Raw genomic sequence first — 18,404 nt, forward strand, 5'->3', positions numbered from 1 at the left:
GGCCAAGTTTAGGTGCCTAAATGGACAAAAAAATCCCTTAAGGACCAAATTGAACCTTGATGCCAAGTTCAGGTACCAAAATATATATTTACCTTGATGATCACGAAACTAACTAAAATTTTGGCTAAGGCAAGTGCACCTATGCCAAGTTCATTGGCATTAAACAAAAATTTACCTTATCTTTCAATTAAACACAATAAGTTATTAAGCTTGGCATAGTTGGCTAGACATGGTAAACCACACGTCAATAAGGTGAGTTTTAACTTGTAAATAAAACATATAATACCACAATTCACATCTCATGCCAATTCGTGTCTTTTTGATTAACTAGCTCGAACTTATTCAATCATGGAATGAAACAATTGCATACATGCTCATATCATTTCTTCAATACCTTGTTCATTTTCAAATTCAATATTTCACAAGTGAATATCAAGATCATTATGTCTCATTTCAATTTCTCAATTCATGTAATATGTTTCACCTGATGAACCCTAGTAAACGGGCTCGGTTACACAAGTATCTCCGTTACACCAATTGCTCATCCAAGCTAGGTATATTTGTGCCAGGTTAACAGTCTAGGCTAAAGCTTCATAACAACACATCTGATTGCTTTCCCAAGCTGAATATATATATATATATATATATATATATATATATATATGTCAGTTTACCCGTCTGAGTTAAAACTTTTAAAACAACATCAGGTTACCAGTCCAGGCTAAACTTATGTCACATATATTTTCGAGTTTGCAACAAATGCAAGACCTCAATAACATTTGTAACCAATCCCATACAAGCATGCACAAAACCCTATTGGCATGTCAAGCATATCCTAACATTTATCTTATTTTTAACTTATATAGTTAGATTGAACTTTAATTAACTAAGTTCAATTAATTTAAGCATACTTAATTAACCTAATCCTTCATTAATTAACATATAAGTGGAATCTTCCATCATTTCCCACTAACACATATTATAATTTGGTTTAATTGTCATTTGGGACCTTTGGCTATTTGCAATTTAAGTACCTAAATTTTTAGCCAATTAAAAATTTATAGTGATAAGACTTTTACAGTTTAATCCTTGTACCCTAATTAAGTAATTAATTGAAAAAATTGAAGGACCAAACTTTAATATACCTTTATACCAATTCTGTAAATATTTAATATAAATATTTACAGACCCGATTCATGGAAAAAGAGTTCCAAAACTGTCTTTTTTAGCACCAATAAAAATTGAACTGTTACAATCACACGGTGAAAGATATCACTCTTCTTCTGTAGTTTCCCTAGCTTTACGTCAAGAATTTGTCCAAAAGCGTTAAAATGATAGTCTTAACCTGGGTTGTTTTTGCAGTATATGCATGCATGAAGTTCCCCCCTTTTGCTTTCCAACGTTCTCTTCCCTCCAAATTACAATAGTAATAGGTTTCCCTCCCAAACATGTTATTAACAATCGACTAACCCAATCCAAATGCTGGCAATTGTCATTTATTTCTTTTTATACTTTCAAAGTTGAATTATTACCAATGCAAAAAAAGGTGGCTGGAATGAAGTGTTTCCCAAGAAATGATTCTTACTTGTTATTTTTTATCAACTTGAAATCTTCATTTTTGATACTCAACTCTTTGTTATTTAGTTTTAAGGAAAAAAACTAGTCAAAAAAAGAAGAAGAAGAAGAAATGGAAAATCAAAATGATACTATGTATGGGCGAAGAAGGATCGCAAAACAGGAGAAGTTCAAACGATGCTAAGCAGACCTTGAACGATTTGTTTGGAATATCTAATAATGATAGTTTGTTTGAAGGAGGAAGTGACCATTCATCTGTTGGTGCTAACAACGATTCAAACGCGAAAGGTGAAGGGATCGGGGATCGGTGATGACGTTGATGATGAGTTTGCAAATGAAGAAGTCCATCGTGAAGATCCTGGTATGGACTTAGAGTCAGGGTAGGTGTCAGGGATGTGATTCAATAGCATTAAAGCATTTTTTGAGTTTTATCAAGAGCAGGCGAAGCTGAAAGATTTTAGTGTGGTGAGGCGATCAGTGTGCAGAAACAAGTATGCTTTATTGACATGTGATAAAGGTGGAAAAGTGGGTTGTAGTAGTAGCAGCAACAATAGATAATGATGGAATATGGCATGTAACTAAACTGGATACAAAGCATACACATGGATTGCTTTCAAACCTGTCTAGGCTTATGGTTGCATGTATAGTTTAGAGCGCAATAAGGAAAAAAAAATTACAATATGTAGTCATATATAACGAAATTCTAAACATGAATTTGAATAAAGAAGGAAGATCTAATACATGAGAGGTAGTAATGTAATTGTACATTTATACTATTATATGTAATTTCCTAGGAAAAATATAATTAGTACTACTACTAGATCAACCTTCAATATAATCATTCATAATTATGATTATTAGAATAAGAAAGATGATAGGTCATTAGAAAAATATCAATAACTACTGTTACCATCCCTTAGCATTCATACAACTTTGAAAATAAGGCATTACATAATAAAACTGAAAGGGACTTGAGAAATTTAGGTTTGCTATCATGGAAAATTAAAAAAAAAAAAAGAAGAAAAAAAAAAACTTAACGATCTAACATCTATAGAAACATCAGTATGGTCTGAGAGAGATGCGTCACTATCCAATCCGCGACATGGTTCTTGAGATATCAGAAGCTGAAGCCAAGGCAAACCTTCTTTAACAGTTTGCCTGAAAGGGTTATGCATGAGTCTCCTGAGGCGTCTTTCACACTCAAGTTGATTCCTTTCTTCGCAAGCTTTAAAGGTTATTGGTTTCCTTGTGTAAAGAAAGTGCTTCATCAACCCTGTTTTTCCCTTCATCTGCGACCTCCATCTCTTCAATTGTATTTGTTCTTATACAGGACGTTGATCGTAGCCACATTATCTTCAATCATAAACACCTGAATTTATTGACAAATGCATTTCTCTAACTTATTTTTCGAATCTAATTTAAAAATTAGCTAAAATCTATGGACACTTTAGCTCTATTATTTCATTTGATTCAAATTCTAAAACGAAATAAATTGTTTTTAAAAATTCCGAGAATTTTAATTTGAAGAGATATAAAATTATTAAATTTCAAAATTAAACCATAAAAGAAAATATAATCAATAAAGCCAAAAGAAATACAAATTTGTTAGAAAAGCAAAGGATCGTTGAGAAGTACCTAAATTTGAATTACAAAATTAAACCTATATTAGCATCAATACTAATGTGTCTCGCCTTTCCTTTTTAAACACCCGACTTTTAGGGAAAGAAATATTTTGTGATTCATGTACATTTGCACATCGGCATGTTAAATTCAGACGTAAGAAGAGAAAATGGTGCAATCAAATTTGATTTATTTATGTTTTGTATTTTAATTAATTTCTTTAGCTTTAGCCTTTTTTTACGAATAAATAATAATTACTCAAAAACATCCAAATCAGTAATCTGTAAGTGCAATATGCCAAAATTTAAATGTAACAATTAAAAGGGCATCGATGATGAGGGACCTAAAAAAGTTAGTTTTGCACATTTTCATAAAGTTCTAGTCTAGGCTGGAGAAGCAGGTTCATGTTTTTGACTCCAAAAACAAAAATAGACGTAACATACAAGACACCGAGGAACAGAAAGGTGCATGAAACAGCATATCTATAAATCAAAAAGGACCCTCTACTGATTCACCCTAACCACTACAATTGCGCCTAAAAAACAACCCCACTACAATCGAATCCACATATTTAACAACAATAATTAGCCATTCCAACATGAAACCAATGAGTGATCATGGCAACTTCCACGACGCAGTAGCTATTTTCTTAAATTCATGAGGGGCATTCTGAATAAGCTTATTTAGAACATCAGCATGCAACTTCAAACTACCAACCTTAAGACTCTTGGTCTCCTTCTCTGACTTTATAGAAGAATGTTGTTCTTGTAATTGAGCAATCTTCTTTTCAATCTCTTCCATCTCTTCATCGAATTTAGTTATCCCCTTTGTATTTTCCATTATCTCCCTTTCTGCATTTTCTTTCTCCCCTAGATGCTGACTATGCCCTTCTTTGATTGAAAGTAGTTTATTCACACGGCACCTAAGCAGACTAACATCAAATCCGTGCTTTTCCAAGTCATCAAGACCTTCTGAAATGCTGTCAAATGTGTTTCGAGGGTCATCAAAATGCAACATGGATATCTTATCAAACAAACTGGCAAAGGTCACCATGATCCCAATTGCCGATCCCTCACGAAACTCCTCTCTGCTTTCAGCCAAAGGTTGAAAATGTGGTTTTTGGGGCACAATTTGGAAGACATCCAAAGATTCAATTGTTCGCCATATAGGTGATTTCTTCACAAAAGGCAAACTCTGATCACTATCCAATGGGCTTCTACCAGTAGCATCAATTGCATGAGATTCAATAGGAACATCAACCAATCCTTTTTCCTCATTCCATCCATTGACGAGCCTGCCAGAGGAGAGCCCTGGAAGGAAAAAAAATCCCCAAAATGTTGTAAATATAAAAGCCGAGTGATGATCTACATTTATGTACCCAGACAGAGAGAGATTATACGAAACAAGTTTTATAAATCTGATGAAGCTGCTTACTTGATTCTTCATCACCTGAGGAGTGGATTCCCCCTATCCAAGTTGATAGAGGTTGATCGTCCTCATTCATGTCGGAAATCCCAGCAGTCGCCAAGTGAACCTCTCTTGTTTTTTGGTCGTCATTTATCCTTCCTGTAAAATCTTCAGAGGTTATACACTTAACAAATAGGATGGTTAATTCACAAACTATAAGGCGAGTAACCATAAACTACAAAAAATTAACAGATAGTCAACTTAATTACATCAACATCAGGTAAAAGACAGCACAAGAAACGAGAAGAAAAAGCTGTTGGTACATGCATGACCTTTCTTCTCAACATCACTCTCCCCTCCCCAGCACACGTAGAACAAATATATCGCCTTCTTTCATATGCACCCCTACCCAAATCAATTTTCCTGGAAACTGCTCCCATTACGCCTACTATTCTTCTATCAATTAGCATACCACTTGGAAAATTCATTTAAGAAAATGGTAACTGCTAAACTTGGGTAGACATTGGAAGTGCCTAACTCAATGCTTCCAAGAGAGCCTTGTATAGCAGTTTTATACCGTCCTTGAGGCATATTACTAACAATGACAAACCAAGAACTGAGACCCCCCATGTACCTGACAGTTCCACACCTTTATGTTTTGACAAACCAGCTTCATCACTCGTACAATCTTTTAAAACTTTTTCATCAGTAATACCTCCAGCCCCATTTTGCTCCTTACCTACCAATCGTAATATTAAGTTTGCATTGACACAGATTTGCCTATATACATCAAAAAGCTGAAGCTTAAGTTTTATATACCAGCATGAAAAGCCTTCGGACTTGTAACTACTGCTTTACGTGGTCTTCCCCTCTTTTTTTTCGGATCGCTTTCTCCAACATTATTTTCCATTATTTCCTATATCAGTTAGAGAAACAGTTAATATTACTACCAGAGGAATATATATATACAGGAAATCAAATTAATAAAGGGGAGTCAGATTCCATGTTTGCTAACATATTAAGATAAAAGACAGGCCACAGAGCAGGCTCAAGAAAATTTTCTATTTTAATAAAATGAGCAGACAACACCCAAAAAGTTAACCACTTAATTAGACTTTATATACTGGCCAAAAAGAAAAGGCATTATATGTAAAACAACAACATTAGATATACTCTTTTACCTATGATCATGACAAGGAAATATAGATCAGTTATCAAGTACTTCCAACAGTTTAATAACAAACTTGTTCCCATTTAAGAATTTGAGGCATTTTGAATTTAAAAGTTTATATTAGTAGTTTTCTATGAGCCAAAGACTAAAATGAAATTTTTGCTTACCATATTTTCATTTCTGACTGAATCATTTAAATTGTTTTTTTGATCCCCCATTAGCTTCCCAGGTTCCTCACTAGGGATCTGACAGGAATTTTCAGCCTGTAAAGTCTTTGAGAACTTTGCTGCTAATCCTAAGATGATGGGCATTTCAACTTCTTTTGTTTTAATATCCCCTTCATTAATTTCTCCAGCAACCCTTGTAGTTCCTTCCTTGCCTGAAAATATATAATACGTAAACATTATCTTTAAACAATTTATCAAACTGGCAAACATGTATTGAAGACTAAATTTACCTGCTGTCAAAACCTGTGGGCTGTTACTTGGTGACTTTCTAACTTTTACATTCCTCTTCGCAAGGTTGTCTACTTTACCGTCAGCTGAACCAACTTTCTGCCTCTTAGTCGTCTGCATTAGTAAGGGGAAATGTAGATCAAATGAAGGTAGTAGCGACAGTGCTGAATAGGAATATTGGCTGATGGAGCCAACAAATCCAAAGTGACAATAATCAATGATCATTACCCAGTTAGAACGGTGATGTTGACAGAAAAGGCGGTCATTTGAAGCAGTTTGCTGCAAAGCAAGTGGGCACATTGAATATCCCAGTTGGAAAACAAGGTTGCTCAACCCTTGAAACAACCCATTGAGCAGTGACAACTATGTCAAGCAGGCCAATTTTTTTATGACACTCACGTAGACAAGACCTGTTTTTAGTTATTATGATTCTAAAGCAGCAAGCTAGTTTTCACTTCTTTGTGCAAAGGTTATGCTTGAAAGCACACATGATTTTCTAGCATATTTTAGAACAAGACATACTCTTAACATGGTGAAGTTTTAGAAGCTGAGTGCTTCAAGGAAAGGCAACTCAGGCATGCAACGCAGACACCAAAGAGTGGTAAAGTACACAGTACTTTAAAGTGATATTTATACATTTCTCGTCATCAAATAGGAATGTATTAACATGTGAAAAAGAAAACAAAGAACGAAATGAAAATGATCTGATGTTGCTAGTATGAACAATGGAACTCCAAAACAATAAATCTAACTCACAGTTGTTGCTTCTGTTAATGGGCTCTCACTCTTAGCACAAGGCTGATCAGCAATCACAGTTTTCTTTGGGAATTTAGTAGCTTTACCACCAGTTCTCGGATTCCCTTCTTTACACAATGTTTCACTAGGCATATCTTTTAACTGATCGCCAGTAACTGATATCGGTGTTACCACTGCATTTCCTTCAGTTTGCTTTTTTGAAGACCGTGAATTAGAAGTGTTGCCATTTGATGTTTCCAGTTTGACCTTCTTCTTGCCTGAGTGCAAAGTACTGTTTTCATCAGTGGGAGTTGGCTGCTCTGTAGCATTCCTTTTCATCTTTTTCAAAGGAATCTTATCTTCAGTGTTTTCTTTTGTGGACAAGGAACTTTCAAGTTCTCCAGCCATCTTGGTGTACCGGGTACCACAGAGAGCATCCCCTATCAGCTCTTGGTCATCAGAAGCAATTATGACTTCCTGAAACAAAAGCTCACCGCTTAAGTACTCTTTTACCTAAAAACGAATGATATTTACACTTGCATGCTACTAAATTTCTGAAATAATCACAACAAAAAAATGCAAACCACTAAAGGAATTGTAGACAATGCCAGAAGTAGTACAAACATTTAAGGCATTCAACACACAAACTAGTTACATGTAGAATCTGACCAGATTCTAAAAAACAGTGAATCGTATACAAAAACTAGTTCAACATCTGTCTAGAAAAAGTTGAAATATGTGTAGAAGGGAAGATAAGACAATAAAACAAAGCATTTTTAAAACTGGAATACAGAAGGCCATCACTGTTACGAACAGAAATCAACTTAGATAAAGCCAAAAATCATTATTTCAGATATTTATTTCCTTCTCCTTTTAAGATAATTAAAAGGTATGCACTAGACCCATGTTCAGTACCACAAACACAACATTAACAGCTCATTAAATTTTAAAATGGGAAAATAATGGGGTAACAAAAGAAATTTATATCCCAAAAAGAAGTAGGAGAGATACCTTGGATTTACTAATCCAGTTTCCATCGGTCCATTCAACGTTAGGCCTTATATCAGAGTGAGAGAGTTCCTTGTCCTCATTTCCATGCTTAAAGAAGACATTGTACCTTCTTCCAGTAAGAACTTTGGTAATTACTCCAGTGCGCCAACCAAAATTATATGTTGTATCCACTCTTTCCAGCAATTCATAATTCCTATCTGCATATCGAGGAGGAGTGGGTCTGATATGGAGGGAATCTACAACAACTTTTGCAGTCCCAGACTCATCATCATTCTTAGAGTTCTGATACTTCACCAGGAAAGTCTTATCCTCATTTTCTTTTACGACTATTGCAGGGAACCAAACATCACGTAGGCTTTCATCATCAACATTTACCTCCACTGCTGTCCCAGAGCTAAAAACGGAGCCTGTTGATTGCTTTAAAAAAAAAAAAAAATCACTCACACGATACCATACCAAAAGTCAATCAAGTTTCCACAGATGAAAGTTTCGTAAATATCAAACTAAATTTACATGACTCCCAGACCAAAATGCAATGAAAATTAGCAGAACTTAAACAAAGAAAGCACTGAAGGTGAAACATATCGATCGAGTTCATTATTTACACCAATTAATTAAGCACTAGAAAGGCTCTAATTTTAGAAGCAATCATGAAAGCACGACTTAAATAGCAAATTTTCAGTGTAAAAAGCTACATGCAGTGAGATTCGCAAGTTCAATACAGGGAAAAAACTTATTCCTAAAAAAGTTCGGCTCTCAACTCCAAAATAACCCCCCCCCCCAAATTTCCAGATAAAAAAAACTGAAAAATTAAAAAGAATGAACACTTCACCCATACCTGCTTTTCAGGGCGAACCCAGTTGCCATCGATCCAATCCCAATGAACCCTTAAATCTTTCCTATCAAACTCAATGACATCAGGAGGATTATCAAAGTAAACCCTATATTTCGACTTCGCCAAAACCTTCCTCACAACGCCAGTCCACCAACCATCTCTGTACCTCGCATCAACGATTTCGTTCACTTCGAACCCGGACTGAGCATTTCCCTTCTCATTAGGCGGCAAAGGGCGAATATAACCGGGGTCGACATGCTCAGTCAAAGGGGACTTACCATCGTCAGCGAGTAAAGTCTTGTAGCGAACAAATGCCTTCTTTCGTTTCTTGGAAGCGGATTTGGGAGGCATTTCGAGGATAGTGGCCAAGTACCAAGCCCCTCGAAAGCCTTCCTCGTCACTGCTGACCTCGACTGGGGCTCCCTTGCTTAAAGGCTGTTGTTGTTGAAGTGGGTCATTTTCAGCAGGAGAATTCACCATGCTTGGTGAAACTGAGAGAGTTATGGTATGTGGTGTGGAATCTTTCTAGCAGAAAATTCTAAGGGTTTTTTTTCTTTTTCTTTTTTTATCTATTTTTATTTGGACTCTGCACTTCGCATTTCAGTCAATCGGCTAAAGCTAAATGCTATTGGCCTCTTTTTCTTTTTCTTTTTCTTTTTGATTCTTGAAGTTCTCTATCAGTATAAAAAATTAAAGAATTGAATTTTACAATTATATGCTGCAACTCCAACCAAGACAAATGCCTTGTTTCCAAATTTTCCTTGTTCATTTATAGATAGTAATGTTTATTATTTATATGATATTGTATTTATTCACAAAACATAGTAAATAATTTGTTTTCTTTCGTTTTGCTTATGACGATTATGTCACAACTGGACTAACACATTCAGACTTCTATATTTCAATCACCACATGTTCGGTTGAAAAAACACATGAATCATATAAATAAATAAATAAACACTTAAAAGGACTTGTTTTAATTGCATGTAACTTGTTTGAAAAGAAATTAAAAATTAATTACCACGACAGAATATCTAGGTAGCTCCTGGATAGAAATATGAACATTTACAAAATAAAATACCCAACTCTCTCAGCTAAGCAAAATGGGTGAAAAATACGTGTTGGTTTTTTTGGATCCTGATGCTTTATGCATATTCATTCAAAAAGATGTTGTCTTTTTCCTACTTGACTACACAAACTTACAAAGCCAGGTCAAAGGGTTAGAAAAAAAAAAGCGAGAGAGAGAGAGAGAGAACTTGGTAGTCAAAACTATGGAACTTGTTCATCTGCTTCCAATGACCAATGGTAGAGTAACAATGGGTTGGCAATGACCCTGAAATCTTGCAATGAATCAAAAACAGGCTGATGAGAATTTGGGCAAATAAGAAGAAAGCAATATCATCATTTTGTTTATACGGGGTGATGTCAATTTGCTACCTCACCCTTTTTTATAGATCAGAAGCTTTCATCTTTCTTGGTCTTTTATGAGCTCCCGCTGGTGACGATGGAGTCTCAGATGTTCTCCCAGGTCCCTACAATACATATACATATCATAAGACCTGATAAGTTCCAAAACTTTAAGAGACAAAAGGAAATATTAAGGCAAGAAAATAATATAGATACCTTTCGTTTTTGCTCCCTTTTGACAACCCTATCACCTGGAATTACTATCAGATATGAAAATGATCAAAACCATTAAACTCGCCCGTCTCAGATAAAAATATTAAAGGAAAATGAGATATATATTACCTCCAAAACTAATGGTGTCAGGGACAAATGTGCGGTCCTGATCAGCAGCACGTTGTGATCGCTGCTCAATTGACAGAACCCCACAAAGTTTCAATGATTTGAACCATTGACATAATCACACATCTGTAAAACTATGAGATTAAAATGATTCAGAGACTTAGATTTTTCAACCTTTGCAGTGCCTGGCATATCACCATAGGAACCATCACGGAAAGATGAACCTTCTGCCTCCTTGTATTGCAACTGTTAAAAAAGACACAACTTCTTTTAATGCCTTGGCTAAACTTCTGAACACAATTAATCAAGCATAATTCATAATTTAGATCTAACTCTAAAGATGTGCTTGGTTAGGTGGAAAAGACGAGGGACTAGAAAAATGGAAAGAAAATCAATTTTAAGTGTGCTTGGTAGGGAAGAAAAGTGAGGAAAAAAATAGAAAAGATGACCATTTTTCATCCTAATGCATAAAAATCAATACTTCCAAATTGGAAAGATGAGAGGAGAGAAAATGAGATGTGTATTTTAGTTCAAAATTATGCATTTTTTCCTTTCATTTTTCAACTTTACCAAGCAATGAATAGAAAGAAATTTCATATTTTCCATCTTTCTATTTTTCTACCACTTCAATTTTCCATCTGTTTCATTTTCTTTCCACTCTACCAAGCAAAGTCTAAATCCGGAACCCCACAGTTTCAACACCTTGGCCTAATTGGTACAAGCAGAATAAATGATATAATTTTTCAGATGCCTATCAGAAAAGAAAATATAATATCTTGGACTCAACGAAAATGAGAAATACCATGACTAAGTTCATTCTCTTTTTTTTTCATAAATAATAAATTCAGTAAAAGGAATTGGAGATGAGAACTATTTTAACGAAGTTGTACAATAATTTTGCAGGAATTGTTTAACTACAGATCTTAACATGAATGGTAGGACTTGATATAAAAGAGGAGTGTTAAGTAACACTCAAGTTTCAAAATGATGAATAAAAGATAGATGTTACAACATCAAGGTGTTTGGTTGTTGAAAATTGTGATACATATTACTCTTCTTATCATGTATTTGCTGAGTTAAAACATAAGTATTCTTTGTTAATGTACCATCTTACCCTTAACATCTTTAATTTTTATATAATTTAAAATAAAATATAATAAAACTATTTAAAAACTATTTATATTAAAATATAATAAAATACTAAAATAAAAAATATTATAATATTTAATTTTATATTAATATTAAGATAATAAAATAAAAGTATTGTTGTTTGAAAACAATATACTAATACTATTTCTTTTTTAAAATAATAAAATATATATTTATATATAAACATATAAATAAAAATATAGTAAATTATATAATTTTATATTAATATTAATATATTAATATAAATATTAAAATATTATTAAAATGTATACTTTTAATATTAATATAATAAAATATAATATCTATATAATTGTATAATTTTATATTAAATATATAAAATAATAAAATATTACCGTTTGAAATTGATAAAATAATAAAATATATATTTTTATTAACATTTATATATTTTATATTAAATTTAAATAAAAATATTTTTAAAAATCATTTAATTTAAATTCAGGCTGAGTCAGGTCAGCCCAAGGACAAGAAATGACGAGCTGGGGCGCTGGGCTGACCAAGTCTGGCGGGTCACTCGACTCGTGAACTGCTGTACTTGAAATGTGTGGTTGTTGGGTGAGAATAAAATTGGAACAAAAATAATTGAAGTTGAGTAAAAGATGAGTGATATTTAAAGTATACATTCACATAGGTGAAAGTTATCACCCATCTAAGTAAAAAGTCATGTGACCTTGTTATTTATCAAGACTACCAAATGCCTTGTTATTTGAAACTCATGTGATAGTTCCGTAACAAATGAGCTATCAAACCAGTTTCAAACAAACCAAACGGGCCCTAAAGGATTAAGTTATTATTAGAAAAAGAGCCCAAAGAAGACGATCATTCTACAGATAATTTTGAGACATGAATGTAAAATACCTGTTTCTGGAGATTTAGCAACGTTAGAATTTCTTTTCTTAATTCAAGATGCTCAGCACAAACGGCCTTTGTTGGAACCTTTGGCTTTAAATTAACCTGTAAAGATAAATACAAAACTTATATACCCAGTTTCAGGAAGACAAAAAACAAGAATAATGAAGAATGCTTAAAAGATTAAGAATAGAGTTACAAGCAAATGACAACAAATACAGAGCAAAGGATTTACTTTGGCACAAACCGGCAATAATTATTAAAAGTAATAAAACAGGCTATCTAACAATGACAAAAAATCTATTTTACTGAACCTCTACATCATCTCCAATAAGACCAATTTCATCTAGAAACATAAAAGACCTTATAATTTGAGAAATCATAGATTGAATAGGCTCACAAAATGAAATCCAGTGAGAAACCCTCAGAGAGAGGAATCTTCATGTGTAGAAATTGCAACCAAAAAAACTGAATTAGAATAAGTTTAAGAAATGAAGTAACCATTAGAAAGAGTTTTCCAGTCTGGTCATCATGCATATAATTCAACATCATCCACCAACAAGTGATATAAGAATCTATCTGTGCATAATTAAAATTTCAGGGAGCATAGACAAACCCCAAGATCTTGTAAGGTTTGCTCAACCCGCTTGATGGTCCGAAGTCCAGCAGAGGAGCTTGCAGCTTGGACCATTTGCTCAAGTGCATAAGTTCTCAAATATACCCGAAGCTGAAAATTATATCACAACAGTCAAAGAACTTTTTTACAAGAGCAAAAATATCAAGTAACAAACTTTAGAAAACATAGACACACACAAACTTTCTTCCATCAAACTTCCAAGAAGTAACTTGCCTTAGGTACTAATTCGACCATAAAAATATTATAGGGGTGCACATTTAGTAAGTCGAATTAAACACATTTTACTGATGACAGAAGCAATCATTTCCAATTATGTTTTATTCATTGATGGAAAGAGAATGAGAGAAGAGAAAACTGAAGAACAGATGCCGCACATACCATACGCAAGGAAGCAAGAGTTGAGGCATTATCAGCTATTACTGAGGTAGAAGGTGCAATCGCTGCAGCAGGCGCTTGAACATTGGACGGAGATATAGTATCTCCAGGACCAACAGCCCCCTCAGCACTTTCAGGACCAACATCTGAGGGGACAGGCAAATCAGGTTCTTCAGCAGCCTGGACAGTATATACATAGAAAGCTATATTATTCTAGATTGTAGAAAATCCAGTGGCAATCAGATAAGCAAATACATGAAAACACACACACCCCTATGATTTTTAACTGAATTCCAACTCAAGCATACAATATCATGTGACTATCAAATCAAGTTGAAAATGTTTATGCCTTTAGACTTTAATTGAAAATTCAAGCGGCATTAACAGATATCATATTTAAAGTCCAGAAAGAGAAACTGCAACTGCCACAATAGCAGCTTGTCCAGCTGATACATACCCGTGCCGCCATACGTGACTCGGCTATTCTTTTTGCTTCAGCAAGAACCTGAAGAAAAAAAAACCATAGACCAGTGAAGAATTCTACATATTCAACCAACAAGCCTACACGCAAATAAATGATGTTGAAGATCACATAATAAATGGCAGTAATATAAGGGCCAAAGGAAAAAAATATGCACCTCAGCATCTTTCCGCTCTTGGTGCTTTGTTTGAGAAAGGACCATTGATAAAGCACGCTTGCGTTCAGTCTCTTGAGTAACATTGTAGGGTTCCTATACCCAGAACAATATATATTAAATAATTTTCTAGAGCGATATTATAGACACCATAACAGCTTATTTTTGTTCCTACTTCCTAGAAACTGCAACAAAAGGTAAATCATTTATATGGTGCTGCCGCTGAATTGATAGCAGACCTTAACAAGAGGATGCCCTGCAACTTCACCAGGAGATGGAGCCCTAGCAACCAGAATGGCTCGAGACACTACATAAAGATAGTGCTATAATTACCATGAGAACCATATATCAAAGCTCAAATGAAAAAGATTATATGCAATTCTGAACTGTAAACAGAACAGCAAGAAAGTGATTTGAATGATTGCAATAGATAGTCTAGAAATTTGTCACAGTACCACTATAATATCGATCCTTCAGTTCCTCCACAGTCCGGTGTGTTGGGAACCTGTCAGCTATAATGATGAAGCGGAGATCAAACCGTTCGCACAAGTCAAACAATTGATCTGTCTCTTCCTTGGTCCATTTCTAATTATCAAGGTAAAACAAAAGAGAATCAACCTGGCAAATTGAATCAATGGAAGCACAAATACATGCCTTAATCCTACTATCTACTTTCACTATTTCAAATTTTCAATCAGACAAAAAATAAAAAAGCATTAGCAGAGAAACCAAAACCAAGAGCTGCAACCTCAAGTTGATACATACAGGATCAGTTAAATACTTCTCATACTCCTCATCTGTGTATCTGATAACATCAACAGACTGCACCACACCAGACAAATGAACAAACACGTTCAATTGCATGAACAAACAAATGCATAGAAACTTAAGGATAAAGAAAAATAGATACAGCATGAACTATTTTGACAGTAAATACGAACAGAGCAGAAAAATGAAAACAAAATGTGTGCTTACCTTGTTATACTTAGCAAAGGAATAATCACCGGTTGGTGGAACACCATTTACGACTCTCACCTGAATCATATAAGAGAGACTAAGAGTTTAAACGAAATAAACCACAATGTTAAGGGGGAGTTTTATGATACTTACCCAGTGGTAAAGTTGCAAATCATCCTTTCGGGCAGAGCTTGTGAAAGGAAGCCACTGCCATGTGATCTGAAGAAAATTTCAAAATCATTAAGAAACTCACCTTAAAGTATAGCATCTACCACCAAGAAATATCAATGTAAATCATTTAACGTGAAAATTAGTTTAGTACTTTTTTTTTTATGCTCCATTTGACAGTTGCTTACACTACTCTTTCTTGTTTGTTGACACTTCCCAAGGGTTTCAATACATGCAAAATTACTTCTATGAAACTCAATACTTTAATACTTGATTCATCAAAGACACATGTAAATACATATAGAATTTGCATCCAAATCTACAATTTTTCTTCGAAAGCAAAACGCAACCAAAAATTGCACTCTAACAAACAAAAGAAGTCTTGGAAAAACCTTCTCGTCGGATGGTGGGCGTCGTTTCAATTGAGAGACATCAATGGAAGGCATAAGCGGAGCCACCCCACCTGTAAGGGCATAAACCTACAAATTCCACCCCAAAAAAAAAAACAAGGAAGAAGTCCTCTTTCACTCAGTTCAAGCTTTTTATTTTTTGAAAAACAAGAAATTCAATTTTCCATTTCTTTACCTCGCGAGAAATGCCATCGGGTTTTCTCTGGGAATCTTTCTGGGGACGTGATTTCTTCTCCTGGGGTATTGGCAACGGAGTTTTGGGCAGCCCAAGGATGTCCTTCGCGTCCATTGTAATTTCACTGCCACTCTCCGATAAAATTTAATTAGGGCTTTTGCAATTCATCCAAAACTCCACAGCTTCAGGAGAAGTTTGATTTTTATCGGGAAATTAGAGCTGCAATGGATAAAAGGGAAAAATTCTAGGGTTTTCCCTCAAAGCGCGAAGGATGGTTTTGAGCATAACAAAAATTAACTGTAGGATTTGGAAATGATCACTTCCGGGTTACTGATGGGCTTCTATGGACTATTTCTCATCATGTGCTTTGCAAGGGATTTTTTTTTTTTTTTTTGGGTTTTACTACGTAAATTTTAGTTATTTACTTAAAAAATATTATAATTAGTAATTAAATTATTCGAAAGTTTTCATTTAATTTATTGTTTTATTTAAAAGCTTTATTTAATTTACCGGACCGTTAATTTTTTTTAAATATTTTTCCATTGAGCTTCAAGTGATGATTCGACAAAAAGTACGGTGGATCAGTACTCATCAACAAGTAAAAAAACATATCTTAAATCTCAATTGATTTGATGGTCAGTGTCGAAGATCGAAGAAAAAAGCTGATAGAATTTTGGTTTGAAAATTCCTGACGTCCAAAGTTGTTTAATGAAAAAAACTGAACAGAGAAAAAGATCTTTCGATTGGTACAGGCAATATGAACAAAGAAAGCTATATAGCATTGATTTTAACAACTTGGTGATTTAAATGAAAACTAATAGTTCAATGATTAAATTATAACATTTTTTAGTTAAGTGATCAAAATGAAAACTTATTCATAATTTAGTGATTAATAGTGTAGTTTACTCTTTTTCATATAATATCTAAAGCTACCCATAGACCATGAGCCTTCTCCAACCTTTAAATGGAAGAAAAAGTGTGCACAAACTCATATCATTTTGCACTAATACTAACCGATTTAATTCTAAGTTTTCTCTCACTTGATTTTACATTTTTATTTTTTAAATTTATTAAATAATATATTTTTATAATTTTTAAACACCACAACAGAACATACTTCTAGCGACGTTTTGTCATACATTTAACAACGTTTAAAAATGCCTCAAGAAATGCAGTGAAAAAGAGCATCGGCAAAGATGGCGCCGTTTTGTAAATAAACAGCAGTAATATGTGTAAACTTTCACTGGCATTTTCGCTTATTCATTTTTTATTATTAAAATAAGATTTCTTAGATTTAGCGTTATTAATAATTGATTTATAAAAAAAACAGTCAACACAATCGAAACATATAAACTTAAATTTTATTTAAATTTTATTTATACAATAAAGTTTGTTAACACTTAAACCGTTAAACATAAAGTCTAATACAAGTAAACAATATTTAAATCTCATTTAAATCACGTTTAAGTTAATGCATACATAAATTAATTTTCTATTGAAACCCTAAAAGTTGAGATTGAACAATATACATTTATAGAGTACTTAATGATGTTATCCTAGGCAATTACAAGAAATGCTCTCTGCTTAGATATTAAAAATATTTTATATATTAATTTGGAAATATAATTGTATATGTCATGCCTTGAATAAGAAATAATTGGGAAATATGACTTTATATGCTTTGCAGTACTTATAGAACATTGGGGTTTGATTTAATCAGCTATTACAAAGATTTTGTATTCTAATTTGGAGATATTACTTTATATGTCATCGGTTAAATAAGGAATAAAGAATCCCAAATGTGCATTTAAAGATATATGAACCTGAAAATTATTTATCTTTTGTTTTGAAAAAACTTCAAATCCATTAGAAAAATAAGATTGCAAAATTAAGATGGAAAACTTGACACTAGAAAGGGGGAAATCGACGAACCTGAAGACGACAATAAGCATGAAAGTGAAACTTGAAAGCTAAGGCTGGAACTAACAAGTAGGCAAGAAATCTAAGAATTATGTCAGATTTATTAATTATGCATTATAATGAACAAAAAAAGGGAAAAAACACTCACTAAGTTTAGGGAGCTCTGGATTTACAGGGATTGGAGGCTCATACATATGTTGATTTCAGAAATAATGCATCAAAGGGAGAAGCAATGGTTGATCTTTTTGGATCCAATAATGAGAACAAACTGAGAGAGTGTGTACAAGGCCATATTTTGAATGTGAATCTTCCAATGCATGGCTAAATATCCTTGCAACAAAAATAGAGAATTGAGATGATGATGCGGGTTCAAAAGAGATAAGAAGGAACTAGATCTCACAAACCTTGGCCTAAAGAGCTTAGTGGTTAAAGTTGATGGGACAATCCGTGTTATTGCAAATGACGTTTCTACTATATTACCATGAACTTTAGGTGGACATTGGTCATTTTAGAAAACAAGTTGTGAGACACTCGTTACAAAGTATGATATGCCATT

The 18,404-nt window shown here is 33.8% G+C and overlaps 2 protein-coding genes across 13 annotated transcripts; both read right to left on the reverse strand.

The window, feature by feature from the left end:
• Window positions 1–3,530: 3,530 nt before the first annotated feature.
• LOC105791471 (DUF724 domain-containing protein 2) lies at window positions 3,531–9,623 on the reverse strand. 4 transcript variants are annotated; one of them, XM_012619543.2, is made up of 10 exons: window positions 8,813–9,623; window positions 7,975–8,391; window positions 6,985–7,440; window positions 6,457–6,507; window positions 6,231–6,342; window positions 5,941–6,152; window positions 5,422–5,518; window positions 5,252–5,341; window positions 4,630–4,761; window positions 3,531–4,505 (listed from the first exon to the last, which is right to left on the reverse strand). In XM_012619543.2, the coding sequence occupies exons 1-10, from the start codon at window positions 9,287–9,289 to the stop codon at window positions 3,811–3,813; spliced, it is 2,739 nt and encodes a 912-aa protein (XP_012474997.1). In that variant the 5' UTR covers window positions 9,290–9,623; the 3' UTR covers window positions 3,531–3,810. The 4 variants fall into 4 exon arrangements, with proteins under 4 accessions (XP_012474997.1, XP_012474995.1, XP_012474998.1 ...); XM_012619541.2 differs by having other exon boundaries at window positions 5,237–5,341; XM_012619544.2 differs by lacking the exon at window positions 6,457–6,507 and having other exon boundaries at window positions 5,237–5,341.
• Window positions 9,624–9,755: 132 nt separating this feature from the next.
• LOC105791472 (SWR1-complex protein 4) lies at window positions 9,756–16,253 on the reverse strand. Of its 9 annotated transcripts, none has more exons than XM_012619549.2 (17): window positions 15,929–16,253; window positions 15,736–15,822; window positions 15,329–15,394; window positions 15,194–15,253; window positions 14,984–15,040; window positions 14,674–14,803; window positions 14,458–14,525; window positions 14,222–14,314; window positions 14,041–14,088; window positions 13,587–13,763; window positions 13,188–13,298; window positions 12,581–12,676; window positions 10,730–10,801; window positions 10,559–10,619; window positions 10,433–10,467; window positions 10,252–10,341; window positions 9,756–10,142 (listed from the first exon to the last, which is right to left on the reverse strand). In XM_012619549.2, the coding sequence occupies exons 1-16, from the start codon at window positions 16,040–16,042 to the stop codon at window positions 10,258–10,260; spliced, it is 1,359 nt and encodes a 452-aa protein (XP_012475003.1). In that variant the 5' UTR covers window positions 16,043–16,253; the 3' UTR covers window positions 9,756–10,142; window positions 10,252–10,257. The 9 variants fall into 9 exon arrangements, with proteins under 9 accessions (XP_012475003.1, XP_052490988.1, XP_052490986.1 ...); XM_052635028.1 differs by having other exon boundaries at window positions 9,756–10,149; XM_052635026.1 differs by having other exon boundaries at window positions 10,247–10,341.
• Window positions 16,254–18,404: the final 2,151 nt, after the last annotated feature.

The sequence above is a fragment of the Gossypium raimondii genome, chromosome 8, assembly GCF_025698545.1.
Source record: "Gossypium raimondii isolate GPD5lz chromosome 8, ASM2569854v1, whole genome shotgun sequence".
Taxonomy (NCBI): Eukaryota; Viridiplantae; Streptophyta; class Magnoliopsida; order Malvales; family Malvaceae; genus Gossypium; species Gossypium raimondii.

Coding starts and splice junctions, on each gene's coding strand:
- LOC105791471 (XM_012619541.2), bottom strand. CDS start 9,289: ATGGTGAATTCTCCTGCTGAAAATGACCCACTTCAACAACAACAGCCT. Junction 6,343..6,456: donor AACATCACCGTTCTAACTGG/GTAATGATCATT, acceptor TTACTAATGCAG/ACGACTAAGAGGCAGAAAGT. Junction 4,506..4,629: donor CTCAGGTGATGAAGAATCAA/GTAAGCAGCTTC, acceptor TTTTCCTTCCAG/GGCTCTCCTCTGGCAGGCTC.
- LOC105791472 (XM_012619546.2), bottom strand. CDS start 16,042: ATGGACGCGAAGGACATCCTTGGGCTGCCCAAAACTCCGTTGCCAATA. Junction 15,823..15,928: donor CCGATGGCATTTCTCGCGAG/GTAAAGAAATGG, acceptor TGGAATTTGTAG/GTTTATGCCCTTACAGGTGG. Junction 12,677..13,187: donor AAACCTTACAAGATCTTGGG/GTTTGTCTATGC, acceptor TTATCTTTACAG/GTTAATTTAAAGCCAAAGGT.